Source organism: Danaus plexippus, chromosome Z (assembly GCF_018135715.1).
Source record: "Danaus plexippus chromosome Z, MEX_DaPlex, whole genome shotgun sequence".
NCBI classification, from domain to species: Eukaryota; Metazoa; Arthropoda; class Insecta; order Lepidoptera; family Nymphalidae; genus Danaus; species Danaus plexippus.
Genome location: NC_083559.1, coordinates 14,217,954 through 14,237,075, shown reverse-complemented (window position 1 = coordinate 14,237,075; position 19,122 = coordinate 14,217,954). Strand labels below are relative to the sequence as shown.

At 33.0% G+C, this 19,122-nt stretch overlaps 1 protein-coding gene across 1 annotated transcript in view; it reads right to left on the bottom strand.

The window, feature by feature from the left end:
* LOC116777574 (ras-like protein family member 10B) overlaps positions 1 to 17,701 on the bottom strand; it is a 28,156-nt gene extending 10,455 nt beyond the window's left edge. Inside the window, exons 1-3 of the mRNA XM_032671197.2 lie at positions 17,573 to 17,701; positions 17,341 to 17,478; positions 16,168 to 16,245 (exon numbers count right to left, since the gene is read on the bottom strand). Of these exons, the coding sequence (XP_032527088.1) occupies positions 16,168 to 16,245; positions 17,341 to 17,478; positions 17,573 to 17,582 (226 nt within the window). The 5' untranslated portion in view covers positions 17,583 to 17,701. The remainder of the gene's footprint in view (positions 1 to 16,167; positions 16,246 to 17,340; positions 17,479 to 17,572) is intronic.
* Between the last annotated feature and the right edge of the window lie 1,421 nt (positions 17,702 to 19,122).

The window sequence follows — 19,122 nt, the reverse complement described above, 5'->3', positions numbered from 1 at the left end:
AAAAATCTGGTCGTAAACAGTTATAGGAATACATTCGCCGATTAGAATTTGAACCTGTAAATTTGGGAAATTTATACGGCACTCAGTTTTAGATATGTGAAATGTGAATACGACAACGCACGTATCGATTTTCGAACAGAATTCTCCTGGGAAATAACGGTAGAGCTACCCATCAGTGACGAAGGTAATGAAAATGAATCGAATCTTTAACAAGAGCCAGATGTTATATAGACATTCAAGGTATTTTGAATTATATTATCTGAATGACCTGAGTAATCGTCCGGTGCTTTTGTATCCCTGACAATAAATAAGATAAATCTAAAATTAATTTTAAGTACTGATACCCAAGTTTTGTAAAAATTTCCACGTCCCTTCACGGATGTAAAAAAATTCTATTTATTACACGGAGTACTGTCTAGGAAGCGAGGAAGAAAAGTAGTTTATAATAGAAAATATTAATGTTGCAACACTTATTTAAATAATAAAGTTGATGTTTTTGAAAAAGTACAAGAATTATGGATACTGTCAGACAAGCGATGTTGAATAACGATGCCCGGTACATAGGTTGGTGAAGAGCTCTACAAAAATGCTGGCACGCTGTTCAAATAAACCTTATATTTCTGTTTCTTTATAAATTATATATAATAATTTCGTATATTCTATTACAATTATTCTAAATCATTGCTAACTTTCCTCATATCTGTTTGATTCTTGTACATTTATTAAAACATTCGTTACACAAATCCGTCTGAACCTTTTTTATATTTTAACTAATTTAGTTACCGGTCACCTAAACGTTTAGAGCACGTAAGTATACTATTGTTCACGAGCGAAGCTTCAAGTGATCTTACATTGAGTTAGTCTGACCACATCCTGATTAATACCATCAAAGGGTCTAATATTGTTGAGTAAACTAAGGCATTATTTGCTTGTCCACTTTGTACTAGATCTCTAATTGTTAATAATATAATATTGTTACTTATGCTTACACATTTTTAATTTCGCTGTTCGTTTAAATGATTTAAGTATATATAATCTAATGTAATAAATAGAACATATTCGTAATTTAATCTAAATTAATTTAAAAATAGTATTATAATGTCAAGATATGAAGTGAAAATGCTTGTTTTCAGTACATAGAAATGTATTATTTTTTTTTTGTAAAAAGTCTAAAATAAGACCTTAACTATAAAAAAAATTAACGAACCGCTAGGAAGAATATTCAATATTAAACGAGAGTTTGTTAAGAATACAATCTAAAAGAGCTAATAGTATTAATTATATTTAAATTTAATCGAGAAAATTGCATCTCGATGGGATCACGGCCTTCTCGTGTTAATTAAAGAAATATTAAAAATGACGACAATCATAAAAGTTATCTTCTCACTTTGAAAACGCTGTTATAATATCTCATGCATAAAGATACTCTGTGAGACGTAATGGATTTAACCTTTTTAAAGCTTCAAGGGAATTAATGTATAAACTATTTCTAAAGGAATAATAAAGTAAAAATTTTGAGACGAGAAAAAATTTAATTAAATACCTACCTATCGTAATTTATGCAAATTTAAACGAAAGAGCTGAAATAAATAAATTTAAATTAAAAAGCAAAAAAAAATTTACAGTCATACAAAAGACTTGCATATTAACAAAACATTTACTCCATAAAACTCTCATAGACTTGGAATATTTTAAATAATCACCCTTCCATTTGGTACGATCAACAAAATGAGAAATGAGACGCACTTAAGCGAATTAAATTTACTGGCCAGTCAGATCCTTGAACACATGTACAAGTAAGTACACTCTCTTACAAATATCTAAACACTTATTATATATCCATATATTTAGAAGTTAGATATTTTTTTAAAGTGTATCAAAGCTTTAATGTCACTCACAATTCGCTTTCTTTTAATCCTGACACAGATTATGAATGTCCAAAACAATTATGAATAACCAAAACAATTCTATAATAGGCAATCTTATAATCTATGACATCAGAAATGCAAACATTATGTTCCTCTTAAACTCTCATATATTTGTTCACAAAACTGTGTGAATTAATATAATTTTTCGATGACGTCATAGGAAGGAATTTTTTTATTTTATTTTTTAATTTAACGTTAAAGTGAAGTGCGTCTCATTGAGTTCTGTTTTAAATTGTTCTGTGAATTTAAATGGACTTTTAATTCCCTTTACGCAGGGCAGCACTTGTTGCTATTTCAATTCCTGACAAGACACCCACAGCTTTGCGGTCAACTGTCTCACTTAGACACGTGTTTTTTTTTTTTAATCACACGCACAGATATTTCAGACACAATATTCTATTCTTCCAAACATATACAAACTTTTTTATTTCTAATATTAATAGTAAGAAATCGAGTAATCGAGTAAGGGTTATCAGTAAAAATTAATACAGCTAATAATTAAATTATCAATTGATTGATGACAATATTTAATGAGATGGCTTTAAACGCTATGCACTTCACAAACGTTAGAATTGATTTGGATATGGATTCGTAAAACAGTCTTATATGTGACATTTCATTAATACTAAAATGAGTTCTGAGCTTTATATTATATACTTGAATTTCTCTATACAAATTTCGACAGCAGCGAAAATGCAATATACATCTCATAACAATAACTGCAGTGCGACTCAATTTATTGTCCCGATTCTCGCTGGGACGCTCAAAGTATCTCATCTATTTTAGACTAAACCTGAACGTTGGAAAGCTATGTCGACGGTTGTAATAATTTCCGAAAAAGTAGTTTCACTTCGTTGCTATTGAGATTTGACGATGTACATAACAACAATATAGAGGTTAATTCTCTTTAACGTTGTCAAAAGGTTATTTCATTTTAAAAATATAAAAGTGCACTCATTATCATATGAGAGAACAGTCGAGCTAATATTCATTATAGAATTCAACCAATCAGTGGCCGCTTACAAAGTTGGCAACTGTGATACAGACGGTTTATTAAAAAAAAATTTAACATCACATATATTAACGCCAGTTTGCAATATTATTCATAACTTCGGTTATGCAAATAATCATAATTTAAATAGATATTTTTAAGTATATCGTTATAAGCACGGACCCTTACAATACATTTTACGCTCATTATCATCGTTATCTAATTATTTTCACATTATTAATAAATTACGTATAATTATGTTTTTTTAATAATACGGTTATATTTAACAGATCTCGTGTTTTTTACATCAATTAGCATGATCAAGTAAATATCTTTGTTTATGTTCAATCAATCGGATTACTGACTCGGAGCTGTTTGTGTTTTGTGAATATTTTAATAAATATAAAACAATGACTTTCATCATTGTCCGTATTAATTATAATTTACGTGAAAAATGAAACGAAAAGTTTATCAGAGATAATTTGTGATTAAATAATAAGTATACAATAACAATAGTTTAATAATTAAATAATGGTGACTAGAGTCGTACGGAGACGAAAAAATAAATTTAGCTTTATAAAACATAAAAATTCTTTACCATTGTTTTATATATATATGTTAGAATTTTTTATGGACAACAGTTATGATTCTCTTATAAAAAAGAGGCAACAAATTTACCCTTCAAACTCGGCGAGCCTTCGATCAAAGGATTGCTGTCTACAAAAATGCCTATATTTTATAAATTATTTCCATTGAACAAAAAGTCAATTGAAGACGTCTCTATTTACAAATTTCTTAATGTGAATTTAAATACTTCTAAAACTACATTATCGATAACATCATTTCAAAATCATGGGAAAAAAATTTATGACAACATAGTATAATCAGGATTTAGATATGGTGTGCTGGTCGCGATCACCAAAAGAGTATATTATTCTTTGCCTGTTAGTTACGTTTAAATTCATATTAAATCAAGCAACTAACATTTTTTTTCGTCGATTTTTATATACGATTAACCGAAAATTACATTATTTTAAGACAATTCTACTATTTTTACATTTTTATATGTTTTAAAAATTCAATATTATTCTGCAATCGAGTTCGTAATCGAGAAATGTGAATGCTTTATAACCCCAAGGCTCCAGTGAGACTCGGATAACCTGGCGAGTATCCAAGAAAAACATAGCCTGACAAATTTCAATTCCACGAAAACAAATACTTCGAACTATCTGAATATTGATACAAATCACTTTCATTAAACACAGTTCATTACATAATAACACAAAGAGGTCTCTTATTTCGTTCCAATACTTGTGTTAATTGATATTGAATTCTCAGAGTTTCTCTTAACTTCAGCGTTCTTTTCAAAGTTAGGGAAGTCTTATAATTTGTTGTTCGTTTATTCAAAATGTGTACAATGTCAGTTTGAGTTCGGATTTTTTATATAATCGTAAAACCATAAAAGTGTTTGTTACAAAATATATGGGTATAACCACGCCAAGGTCAGGCCTTTATCCGTGTGCCTTTGTTTAGTTGAGATATAGACTTAGTGCCATCATTGTAAAATCAAAATTTCACATATCGAAAATTTTTAGCCGCCCACGCTAGGTGGCAAACGTTTACGAAAACATTGAATTGAAAGATAATAACGATTCTGAGAATATCGTGGGTGAAATCCCTAAGATTGTATCTTAAAAACGTAAAAAAACACTATTTTACTAAGAACTCGATTTTATTAACCCACACCATTCAGCTTTCATTGAAATAACACTTATCTATCAAGCAACGAGAATAGCTTGTAAACTGGTTTGGATTTTTAAATTAATTATAATAGTGAACAGTTTAAAAAATCTACATAAATTATTACCATTATTATTATTACTCTATGAAATCTCTAAATGAAATGTAGATGAAAAATATGAAATTCTCATTCGGAATTTCCTTTGTTTAATTATTTTTATTCTGTATTCAATAAAGTTCGAACACTAGAGAGAAACGCACAGTAACGATTCTATTTTTTGGTTCTGAAATTTATTACCGATACAGAAATGCTGGCGAGTATCTAGAAATATTTCCATTTATTATTAAAAAAAAAAAATTTTTACTATTACGCCTTTTTTCAGTTTTTCGGTTTTACGATTGACAAAGAGATGGAATTCGATCAGTCTAGAGTCTATTTTCTAATTGATGACAAAAGGTAACGAAACGTCAACTTTTTTGAACATATACTATAATCAGCTAAGCCTAAAAGTTTTAATTCAGTTCCATTAAGTCTACTTCCCTCTGAAGTGACTTTGCGAAATTGGTTCATTTGCGAATAATTTACGTGAAAACTTTAACAATGAGACGTTACAATTGAATTGCTATTTAAATTTCCTCCTTCGTGAATTGTGTCCCTTTTAATTTGTTATTGACCTTTAGTGATTAATAGTTCTTTTATTATTTTAACTAATATAAATAAATAAAAAACTCGGAAATAATTGTAGAGATATTTCGTATAGTATCAACTACCTGCCAGTGAAAATTCCTTCAAAATCGGTCGTGCCTTTTCAGGATTTAACCGGAACAAACCGATGGACAAAAAAATAAAAAAAAAAACTATTTTTTTATCTGTACCAAGTAGATATCTATGTTAATTTTGTAAACAGTGATTATATTAATATTATCAGAAGACACTTCCAGCATATTTAAATTATAAAGATAAGCGTTTTTAATTTTATTTCATTCACAAATTGGAAAATACATTATGTTAACCTATATGTATATATCATTAAGGAATAAACAAAATGTAACCTTTGCTAACCACTCATCTATTTTCATTAAAAACAAATGCATTATTTAATAAAATACCTTTTTTATAATAGGATCGTTACATTATACAAATTTTGTTACAGTTCACATGTTTAGTACACGAATGATATACTGAAAGAACATAAGTGTCGTTTTGGGATTGTTCAGACGTAATTTATTAAAGTTATTGACACACGTGAAAAATGTTTTATTTAAATTTTACATCGAATCTTTTATTAAAACTGTCCGGCTTAATGTTTCGTGGAACATTTATTTTATTTTTGAAATAAAAACCATGTTTCTCGTATACATAGATATGCATCTGTGTGTGTTTTTATGGAATAAGAGGATATTCGATTCTGTATTGTCACCCGCTATTTCGTTCTGACGCTATTTTGTTTGGTTTTGGTTGACTATATTTGTCACTTCCGATAGTGATATTTCTTTAATCGTGGCATCTACCAGGGCTCCTTTGCTTAGATTTTTCTAGTTACATACTCGTCTCTTTAAGCCAGTTCACGGTGCGGATCACTGGCCGTCTAGTCTTTATGATAGGCGTTCTGCTTTCTGTCTGTCATAAAAGGTGGATGACACAATATCGCTCTTCATTACTCTCTACAAAGTCCAGGAAGACTACTCTACGTTGGAGAGAGAGATGAGCATTTTTTGTCTTAGTCGTGTTCTCCAAAGAAATAGAAAACTGTTCTCACTTACCTTTAAGGACTACCCAGAGGTCTGCTACTTACAGCGTTTGGTGCTTGGTCTTGGTTGGACTGGGTATATTTGTGGAATTTTTTTCTATCACCGAACGATATTAAGTAAACATTCAAACCTTCTGTTTATTGTGGCGTCACAAAGTGTCTCACGATAGTAACGACCTAATTAGTTTCCGTAACAGCGGTTACATTGGAAGTTCCGACGAAATTAGTTAAAACTTGTATACGACACCTACTTTGCCCACAAAACGGATTAAATAGAATGCTTATAGTCAGTGTCTCAAATTCTTGTTCAATGTAATGTTTTCTTTCTGTGAGGTATTTTATTTTTATTTGAAATACCGTAATATTCTGCAACAGATGGAACGTGACAAAAAACCAAATGTATATTAACTAACAAAATCATTTTTACCACGTCGAAGACTAAAGCATATGGTACACTATAAATAATCACCCTACATTGAATGAATTCACCACTGTAAAACATATTTTAATTATAATATTATGTTATTTACATTTAACATTTCAGAAAATTTTCTTTAACGTTCTTTCATATATTACCGTCGGAAGATTTAAATGTAATGTATTTTTAAGGCTTCGAGAGACGGTTTCATATAGCTTGGCAGAGATCCAACTTGGAAACAAGGAATTTAAAATGTAAAGGAATTGAGCTTCAAACTTTTAAATTGAAAACTTTTAAAATGCTAATTTATAAGAGGTCGCATTTTAAAAAAAAACTAAGGAAGACTGAATATAGTGATTTTAATATTATGTAACTATATGGAACCAATAAAATAATAAGAGGAAAAATGTAAGAGCAATTAAATAAACATTTCGAAACGTTAGAAATATGCTAACGAAGTGCTATTTTTTTTTTAACACAGACTACATACGCTCGATTTTCCTAGCATTATAATAATAAAATATATATCATTTTAACCACTTCATATCAAACATGTTTGTATATATATTATCTACATTTATTATAACAAAACGCTGAAACTGTCTGTCCGTCAGATCTTAATTCATGATGCAACTACTAAAGATTTTCTATCTTCTCTATCAAGAACTTATCTCTTGGTTGCTGTTGCTCTATAATTATAGTAAAGCGGTATTTTTTTTATGTTATGTTAAAGGTGGCAAACGAGCAGACGGCCTACTTGGTGGGCAGTAGCTACGGTCGCTCTTGGACAGCCGTAAAAGAGATGTTGCGGATGCGTTGCCGACCTTGGTTTTTTAGGAATAGGGAAGGGTGGGAATAATGGAATGTCAGGAAAAGGTGGGAATAGGAAAAGAACAACCGGCTCTCTCACTCATCAGACGAAACGCAGCCATTAAAGGCTAATTCACGCCGACCTTTTCTGAGAGAGTGGTGCTTCCCCGATCGAGCCAGCCCATATTCGACCTACACTTACATGACTAAAGCTAGACTTTATCACCTAAAAATTATATTATTATAGTATTTTTCGTACGAGGAAAGCCTAAAGAAATTCAGATCTAAAATCGAGTTCCAATAGTAAGTTACTCAAAATGTGAGCAAATATAACAACTTGATCAAGGTTCGACTTTGAAGTCGTTTAATTGAATTAATAAATTGTTGCTTCCGAAACAAATGCCATACGAAGAAATTAATTTTCTTCAATGAATATTAAACAGCAATAATCTATAAGAGTGAACCTTGTAATTAAACAGACCAGGTAACGTGGAAAATTTAAATTATTTAGCTAAGTTTGCTCTACCTTAGTTTTCAAATTTGAGGATTGATTTGATTTTATTAGTTTGAACGCCATACGAAAAATTTTTGTAGGAATTTGTCATCTATTTAATTAGTTTATCAGGTTTTTCCCGTATTTCTATATTCTACGACTGAAACACAGGCTGAAACGGATAAAACCATTATTGTTATCTGTATACATAAACAAAAAGCTATTTATATAAACTAAATATCTAGTAAGTTCAAAACCGAGGACACGTAGCAACTACGTAAAAGGATTTAAATTGAAACACGAAATTTAATGCATAAATCTAATTCTATCATTAATTAAAACATTCATAAAACATCAAAATTACATGGTAATTGAACTAAAAAAAAAACACTAATGTTTTGGGCTACAAGTTTTACAAATACCTATATAAATATCACAAAAACAAGCTATTTAGATAATCATAGATGATGTCAATCATCCACGGGTACACAAATATTTGCAACTCTCTTGTAACCGACTGGGCATCCTACATGAGATATCACACATTCAGATTGACAGATCGCTGTTTTTTGTACGTCCTCATTGCAAACATCTTTTGTTTCATCTTTATTTGTTACCACTTGATTTGATTCAATCTCTTCGATTCGTTTCCTCTCCTCCGAAGCGAAATCCATGATAACTTTGATGTTATAAAACACTTTCAGTTTGTAAGTGTATTTATTTATTAATGTTTTATAATAATATTATAATTCCTCTGATAGCAAGACGACTTGAGTATCGCCTTCGGCACAAATGAAATAATTTAAATCTGCAAATGTATTTATAGATGCGCATCACTGAATGTATTTATAATGTTTGGCTAAAGAAAATTCACAAACGAAATTAGTCCTTATTGCATCGGGAATAAGAAGATGTGTGTATGTGAATATTTTAAAAGATATTTTCATTTGACGCTTTTTACATCAAACGAGTACGAGACTAATTCTGGTTATACTTGTTACACATCATTCCTCGTATAGCATACGAAATAATTATAGAAACGCTTTAGTTGTACGACTTTATAAATATGACTAAGCTACTATCAAGAATATTAGGGAAAAAATCGATATTTTTGTGTGTGTGTGTGTGTGTGTGTGTGTATGTGTAAACCTCAAGTGAATAATTATAAAACTGTGAGGATCGATAGAAAATATATTATAACACAAGATTATAATTTTGATATAATGAACCTGTACATATCATAAAAATCATATTTCAGTTAGATATCACAAAAGCGAAGAATCAATAACACAGAAAGAAAATTTTCTAAAACTGATTCTTTCATTTCATTCACAAAGGAACTCTTTAATGTTATGTATACGTTGTTATTTCCAGCGAAGTGCTTCTACGAATATAAAAATATCGTGGGTTGCAAGAAAACTCCTAACAATATTTTAGGTAATGGCTCCCTCACCAAACTTTATGAGTTACTCATTCTTTTATATTCTTATATATTTTTATCGTGTTAACTCTCATGCGATATACGGGTTCGGGCAAATGAATTCCATACATGAAGTATTACATGGAAGGTTTTTTTATGTTTCTCACTGAATGGACTCGTATTTTATATAAAAAATATATTTTTTTGCTTTTGATTTTATCACAAGCTTGTGTGATTAGATTTGTGGGTATATACGATAGTGTTGCCGAAATTTCGAATATTTTTCTGCTGTAAAAGGACATCCTTTGATAAATATCCGAATTCCTTAATTAAATAGTGATCAAAGCCTGTACGAGAACCCTCAGTTGTTAACTATGATAAAAAAAAATGTTACAGGATACGATTAACAGTAGTATAACATCGCATTAATTAAAAATTTTTAACACAACAATACTTTCTTAAGGACTGCATTTCATTGTGTCTAATTCTCAACAGGAATACCGAATACGTAATAATTATATTATGAATATTTAATTTATTACAGCAATAATATAACCAGTATTCTAATATATTAGTAATTAAAATTAAGTTATTAATTAAATTAACTATGGCTAATTATGATTTAGCTTGATTCCCTTTGTTAATTCGTAAGCCGAGGCTGAGCTTTGACAATGCATTCCCAAGTATAACACTGGAACGGGTTTCAAACAGCAAGCCAGGGAGTGTCTTCCGGGCATGAAATTTTATTATATCTTAAATTCAAGCTAACAGAGCGACTACCGTAATAGCAATTAAGATCTATCCGTTTCTTTGTTTTAACGTAATTTACGATTCACATAATCAAAACCCTTGATTTCACGTTGTATAATTACGTGATGACGTATTCGGGATAACATCGCTAACCAAATTATGCCCTATATTACGTACGTGTAATTAAATTTTGGAGCGAGCTTATCTCCGTGCACAGCGTATAGATTATTATGTGCTTTTGATGAAAACGCTCTGTACAACTTGTAATTACTCACTTATCGGGTTACCGACTTTATTTTGTTATAGCTTTGATATAAAATGCATAAGCTTCTTGAACTGAACTGTAGTATCTTTTTAAATATATGTTACTTAACATTAAAGTTTCAAAATAACAGTTCTCATAACGGCTTTACGACATATTGATGAATTCATTTCGATTGAATCTATATGTCTGAATCACCATTTTTTTTTGTTCGGTTTCGTTTGCGCTGTAATAAGAAACAAATAGTGTGTGCTTACTAATCATAACAGATATATTAACCCATCCTCTTTACTTTCTTTTATATAACTTGATACAGGCAACTGTTATGATAAAACGTGAAAACTACATTGAGTGAAGTGATAAACTATTGACTCTATCTTATGCTGATGTCTGTACTCTAATATTGGAGAGTATCTACAAATTTAGTTCAGTGTATTTCTGTTGAAATAGCAACAAATATACATATATGGAATTTAGGATAATAGAAGGAGAGTAACATTACTCGGACCGATCGCTTGTCCTGAGCTCCCGCTTTCTTTCTCGACTAAGGGGGAAGATAACAATAGCGAATTAAGTCATGCTTTTTTTGTGCGTGTTTCATTGTTGTTATTTTTAATTAAACATTCTAAGAAAACTGTCATTTGATTACTCAGATCCGATATACTTATAAAAATGTTACACATACACATTTATTTTCTGACTACAGGCAGCCCTCATAGCTTCTTTTAAAATTTGATTAGGTAGAGAAAGGAGGAGCCTGGGTTGCTGCGGAGTGTACTTGGGACGTGGTTCCCTGATCCATGACAACCGCAGATCTCGCTCAAGGTGAGCGGGTCGACGGCCCTCCCGTGTCGGATGCTGAATTCAACACGATCCGTTTGAGGCTCCGGTGAAAACGCAAGGCGCCGGGGCCGGATGGGGCCCCCTCCAATGTGATGGCTATCGCCTTAGGGCCCCTGGAGGACCGGTACCGCGCAGTGCTCAACACCTGCATTGCGGCGGCCCACTTCCCCAGGCGATGGAGAGTAGGGCGGGTCTGTCTACTCCGTAAGGAGAACCGTCCGGCGGATGCCCCAGAGGGCTACCGGCCGGCCAGTGGTGTTGCTGAATGAGGCGGGGAAGACTTTCGAGAAGATCCTCGCCTCCCGCATCATTCAGCATCTAGAAGGCAGTGGGCCAGATCTGGCGGAATGCCAGTACGGTTTCCGCACTGGACGGTCCACGATTGACGCGGTGAAGCACCTCAAAAGGTGGACTGAGGCGGCTATCGACAGGAGGGAGGTGGTGATCGCGGTGTCCCTGGACATCGCGAACGCGTTCAATACTATCCCTCACAAGTGTATCACGGAGGCACTCAAGTATCACCGAGTGCCTTCGTACCTTCGCGCCATTGTCGGGAACTACCTGCAGGACAGGATGATTCTCTATGAGAGCGCGGAGGGCCGCGTCGAGTCGTGGAGAATTGCGGCAGGAGTACCCCAAGGTTCCGTATTAGGCCCTCTATTATGGAACCTGGGATACAATTGGATTCTGCGGGGAGTGATGCCGCCGCGCATGAATGTCATCTGCTTTGCGGATGACACGATGGTCGTGGCGGCAGCGAAAGATTGAGACGAAGCGGTCCACCTTGCGTCGTTCGGCACCTCCCTGGTAGTTCGGCGCATCCGCCTTCTGGGTCTGGAAGTGGCACTCAATAAGACGAGGGCCATCTCCTTCCATGCCCCTCGCCGCAGAACCCATCTGAAGCTCAAATTCATGGTAGAGGGCGTACAAATTCCAGTCGAGGTATATGCGAAGTACCTCGGCCTTACTTTGGACTCCCGGTGGAGCTTCAAGGAGCATTTTAAGCTCCTCGCTCCACGGCTGTGCGCTGCCGCAACCGGCCTCGAACGGCTCCTCCCCAACGTGGGAGGGCCTGGTGCAAAGTGCCGTCGGCTGTTTCACGGGGTGATACGGTCGATGGCACTATACGGAGCACCGGTGTGGGCTGAGTGCCCCACACCCTGCACGCAAGCCCTTTTGCGCAGGCCGCAAAGGATAATCGCAACCAGAGCCGTGCGGGCATATCGCACGATTAGCCACGGGGCGGCTGCGTACTAGCGGCCACGCCTCCTTTTGACATCGATGCACTTGTTCTTGCGGAGGTGTATCGGCACAGAGTCGAGGCGAGACAGCGGGGTGAAGAGCCTGCTCTAGAAGACATAGAGCAGGCCCGAACCGATGCGCGGATTCAGGCTCTACACCGTTGGAAGGAGGCACTTGCCAACCCTATCGCAGGTCACCGGACGATTGCCGCGTTTCGTCCGGTGTTAGAGGAGTGGGTGGGGCACCATCGGGGCAGCCTCACCTTCCGCCTGGTGCAGATTCTAACCGGACATGGTTGTTTCGGCCACTACCTACACCGGGTCGCCAGAAGGGAAGAAACGCCACAGTGTCACCACTGCGGCGATCCCGACGACACTGCTGACCACATAATGGTAGTGTGTCCGGCATGGCAAAATGAGCGCCGTGCACTCACTACGGCGCTCGGCGGGAGGACCCTCTCGCTTCCAAGTTTGGTCGAGGCCATGACTGGTAGCGATGAGGCTTGGAAGGCTGCCGCTTGCTTCGCCGAAGCAGTAATGTCGGCGAAGGAAGCCGCGGAGAGGGAGCGGGAGGTAAATGCTCTAGCCGCTTCCATCCGGCGTAGACGTACGGGTCGGAGGAGACGGGTGAACCCGTAAACGCCTTTCTTCGACGACCCGGAGGTTCGACCAGCCTGCGACAAATGGCACTGACGTTTGTCACTACGTTTGGGGATTATCTCGGCTTTCCCAAGTAGTCCCCCATCGGTGCGGTAGTCCGGCACAGTAGCCGGGCGGCCCGGGGGTGAATTGGTGAATTGCTACAGCAGGTCCCAAATCCAAATAAAAAAGGCCCCTTAAACCTAAACCTGGCTCGCAAGGCCCAGACGCTGTTGATGCTCCTCTCCCTGCAACTTTGAATCCATGTAATGCTGAGAAGTTTTTCGTCTACAATTTCTTAATTTTTAATAAAACATATTCGTCTTCTCAGAAATGTAATTATTCAAAATTTTTGACTTCAGCATTGAATTTACAGAATTTTAAAGTTTAAAATAACGTTACACGATTCTAAAGTTAATTTCATTAAAACTTTGCTCGTCCTAATCAAATTAGAGAATCTGTGACGTAAAAGTTTAAGGAATAGAAAATTCGAGCCTTAATTTATATTTAGAAATACATATGTGATATATTAAATTTAAATTCTTATATATATATATCTACCTATATACATATATATATGGGTAGATACAAAATCTATACAACATATAAATAAAAGGTTTATCAGTAATTTCAAAGTACCGATGTTCTCGCATTAAAACAAACAAGTGATTTAATTTTCAAAATGAACGCATAGCAAATTTCTGTTCTTTCCTTCATATAGAACAGTGTTTAAAAAATAAATACTTTAAAAGGATCTCCACTTTATACAGCAGAATATAAAACAACATAACTCGTGTAATCAAAAATAAACAAATAAAATTAAATTCTTATTTTTGCATCGTACATGAAAAAAAATAATTTTGGATATGAAAATACTCAATCCAAGAGGATAGGCAACAATGTCATTTATAATTCTTGAAACACTAAAAAAATCATTCAAGATATAATTTTATAAGCCGACAATGTATTGCTATTTTAATAACTTACTCAATAGGAATAATATAAGAACATAATTAAAAATACCTTCCTGAAAAATGTAATACTACAAATTATATTGAAAATTGTATTAAACCAATGAGTAGTATTTTCAAGAAAAGAAAAACAGATTTAGACAATATTTTTACATGCAACGTGTTTCATGTATCCGTTACGAAGAGATTTACTTCCAGAAAGTTCTTGAAATATCATACATATTTTGATTGAATCCTCAGTTTTTTTTTTTTTTTATCTTTATTGATATAATATATTATTCGGGTATTACACAATTTTAAATACGATCACGAACATTTAATATTAATTTATGATTTAATTTTTTATAAATTCGAAATGGAATAGTTCTAAAAATATTATTCCTTTTGTTACGTACGCGCTACATATTATAAAATAAATGAACATCGCCGGGGCAACATCGTTGTATGGATAAGATATCATATAACGAGTGACGCCGCTGACTCCGCGTAACGAACACGTGGCCGTGTGAACCAGGAGATTCCTGATACCACACGAGCTATGGAATGGGCTTGCTGTCCTAACATCGGGCCAATCATGTAGTCTTAAGTATAGGTTATAAATTTTAATATGTAATTCTTATTATAATACACATATAAGTAAGTTTCGTAGTTTTCCTGGAACCTCCGGTTGTCTCCTTATATAATTCTTATAAAAGTTAGTAACAACAGACTCGATAATAGACTCGTTGTTAAACTCAGGTTAACAGTTGTAAGGTTTAAATATCTGGTCTATTTATGACGCACCGTTCATTTAGTTATGTAACCAGCCGTTAGGTAAGAGACATACAGCTTCCAACGGAATTAGATTCGCTAACAAACGAAGCTTAACCATCAGAACGATCTAATTTGGTCTGGACCAAGTTTCGAACTGAATTATTAGTTCTGATATTGAAAAAAAATTATATTAAAAAATGCTGTTAATATTTTATAATAAAAAATATAATTAAAATATTGAGATATTTTTGGACATAACTGCTAATGTCATTGAAACTGCAAAATGTGCAAAGAGCATAAAATGTTAGATCTCGCCGTCTTAACGATATGATTTTCCCGGATTTCCGGATTCAAAGTCTCGAAAGTGGCAAGTGATATGTGCTACAAATTTTCCCGTTGTTTGTGCTAAGAAAAGTGCTCTATCTATTGTATTCATTTTATTAAGATTGGTTGTTCGGAAATACTATTTGTTAATGCTGTTATAATCGTAAAACAATTCATTCTCGCTTAACACTAGTCTCCAATCCAATCGATACGTGGAAAGTTTTTTGAAAGCCTTTATTTTTAACAAGGTATTTTAGTTAAGAGCACTGAGACATTATTTGTGTTCATGAAGTTTACAGAATCTGTTTCCAATTTGTATACATGAATATTTAATTTTATATAGGCTTGTTATTTTTTCCACACGTATTATACTCAAAGCAATATACTATGTCCCGATTATTGTAAGTGAAAAAGAGGGAACGAAAGTCAAACATGCCAACCTTCTAAATGTAATATTGCACGATATAAAGTGGCAGGCGTCTGTCACAGTACTTCGATCCGTAATCTTCGTGATGGAATTTTAAACGCCTGCGATTTTAATAATGCCAAATCGATTTTGTTGTTTTTGTAACAATACGGGAAAATCGTAAATTTACTTGTATGATCTTATCAAAATGATTTTATATTTATTATTAGAAATTACATTTAGAGAAGCATAGAAGGAATAACTATTAAAATATTCAAAAGATAGCTTAAGAAAAATATTGTAATCAAACAATTTGTAGCACACTTATTTAAAGCCTTCTTATTGATTGAGATGCTATATTCTTACATGGAAAAATTCCACACCATTTAAAACGTCTGATTTAATAAATGTTTACGAAATTACTCACGTATTGTATATTTCTTGTCGCCGTGACGAGCAGCCCTCGAGGTTTGCGCCGTACGCTTCTTATAACGCATTATGTATTCTGAAACATGGACATGAACATTAGCTAAACTTAACCTTTTTGGTAAAAAAATCTTTTAGATTTTTTTTTTAATTTTAATAAGCGTCTATGTAAAAGTTCTACGCGAGCATAAAACCTTAGATCGCTTAAATTATAAATTTAAAAAAAAAAGTAAAATCAGAGTAAATATTGAAGAATTCAAACTTATACTGGATATATACAAAGAATTTCATTAAATGTAATACAGAATAAATATTAAACCCACTCGCACACACCTAACCCACACACTCATGTGACCTTTGCTTAAATTTGCCTAACATTAATGCATACAAAGTTAATTATATTTCATACAGAAAGCTGCCTGCCTATTTTCAGATTCAAAGGGTACTGCGCATTGCAATGGACACTAAAAATAAGTCGCAATAAAAAAAACTGTCACTAATTAGTTTATTTCTGTGTGTGTCAAAGAATGTTCTGTGATTTCCGACGCTGAAATTATGAAATGTGTAAAGCACATTAAAATTACGTAAATGGTCTTCATTTCAGATATCGCCAGCAGTTATCATATCCAGATGAAGACATTTTTTTTTAAATTATATCAAACAGTCGCAATAGCCAACGCCTCAACGTTATTTCAAGTGTTTCTCTTAAACCCCCGCTAAATAGCTTCTTATTATTAAAATATAAAACTTATTAGTAATCAACATACTAGTAAACAACAGGGATAGTATTTCTAAAGTAAATCGTATATATGCACAAATATTATAGACAAGATCTTTGATTTATCGCAAGCACTGTCACGTTATTACGCAGTTTATCAGTTTTATACCAGTTCGTATAAATTATATTTATATAAAGGTGGATAAATTTTCCATCAATATTTTCCTATAAATATGACCCATTAACCATTAACAGAGCTGAAACTAAATAGCCGTGGCTTCCCCTACATTTTTGATACAGGTTTATACGCACGTTCGCAAACAAATGAAGGCACGCAGTTAACCTTTTAACAAAATATCAATAAACGTATTTATGCGGACATTTTAGTTTTATGAGTAATTTTTGTTCATGAAAGATTAAAATCTGTTATACATATGTACTACAAGAAATATTTACCTTTGAAAGTCCTCAACGTTCTAGAACACGACCATATACAGCACACGGATAAAAATGTATCTGTTTGTGGAGACGACAAGGGAACTGACTGAACTGACTTTATATAACCGTGTCCAAAAATAAATATCTTGTTATTAGCTAAAAATAGAATTTGTCTATTAAATGACTTTCACAAATACGACTCGACAAATTAAGGTATAGAACTTTAAATACAGATGCAACACTCAGATACCTGGTTTCATATGAAAATTTAAGAAATCAGTTGCAATATTCAAATGATTTTAACAATAATTGTAATTATTTTCATTCATAACTATTAGAAACAAAATTAGATAAATTTCGCTCCACTTCCCAACTTTGACACGTGATATTGTGTTACCTTCATAACATTTTGATCTCCACTAATCTAACGAACGATAAGTTTTTTATTATGACAACAAAAAAAGGTTTTTCTATAATGCAAAATAATGTAAATTAGTTTCAAACATATGGAAACTTAAATTAAATTATTTAAACAAAGATTATTATCACATAATTCAAATTTAATTTATAATATTAAAAATTATTAGTTTGTGTTAAAATTTATATAACTTACATAATTTGTTTTTCATTATTATTTATGCCATAACCTAATTAAACATTAAAGGAATCTAAGTAAAATTTAAAACACCCTTAATTTAAGCCAATAATTATTAATACTGGCAACAACCACCAGCAACAAAATTAACGCATGCGCTCTTGAGTTATTCATTCGCGCCAGATAAAAGCGTTTTGGCAGTTTTATTGATTTCAGGCGTACCCTCTAAAGACCAGCATGCGATCTACTTGACCTATTATATTAACATCACTTGATAAAGTGATATTATTTAACAAGGTTATAATTTCGTTTCGAGTTAATTTGGAATGAGAGAAAATAAGTTGTCAAATAAATTATCAATAAAACAAAAAATTAATATATTTGCGATGTTTAATCCAAAAATTCTTGAAAAATATGATGAAATATCATAAAACTTCATTATTTTATAGCTACGTTACGAAAGCAGCATCAAAATGTTCCTTTGTCTCGTTAAGTTGTAGAGCAAGAAGAAAATTTATAAATATTTCTGGTAATCTTCTTAGTTCTTAAGTCGAAATAATATTAGGACGCAGACAGAAACATCACACGTTCTAAAATACTTTCTCTGTACGATATTCTTAAGGCAACATATTCTTTTAAATATTTTTAACCCGATTAAAATATTTACTTGATTTCAATAATTAGATTAAATTTTGGTTACCAAGAGTATACATATTTATTATATTAAAGCATTATAATTAAATAGATTTAAACCGAACACAAACACTTGATAGAAATAACCATACAGACTGTTTTAATAAACATATTGTAATATAAACTTTTTTAATTGTTCGCTCTAATGGGAAAGCGGTTTTCCTGATCCTAACAAATTTTACCCCAATCACTTTAGTCTGACGGTGCAAACTAAATTTTATGTTAAAAAAAATTTGGCTTTTTTAACATAATATAGTTTTTATGATGATAATTAATGCTTGTTTTATATATATTTTTTAAATCTAGTGCACTATATTAAAAAGAATATAAGACATACTTTTTTATTTACAGTATAAATTGATTAACATCAATGCCAGTGCATATGTTCTGTAGACATTAAAATACACAAAAGTTTTAGTTAACACTTCAATCTATGAAATAAATATTATTATTTTTTATAACATAATTATAGTCACATAGTGATTCAATTTAATAAATGTAGAAATTATATG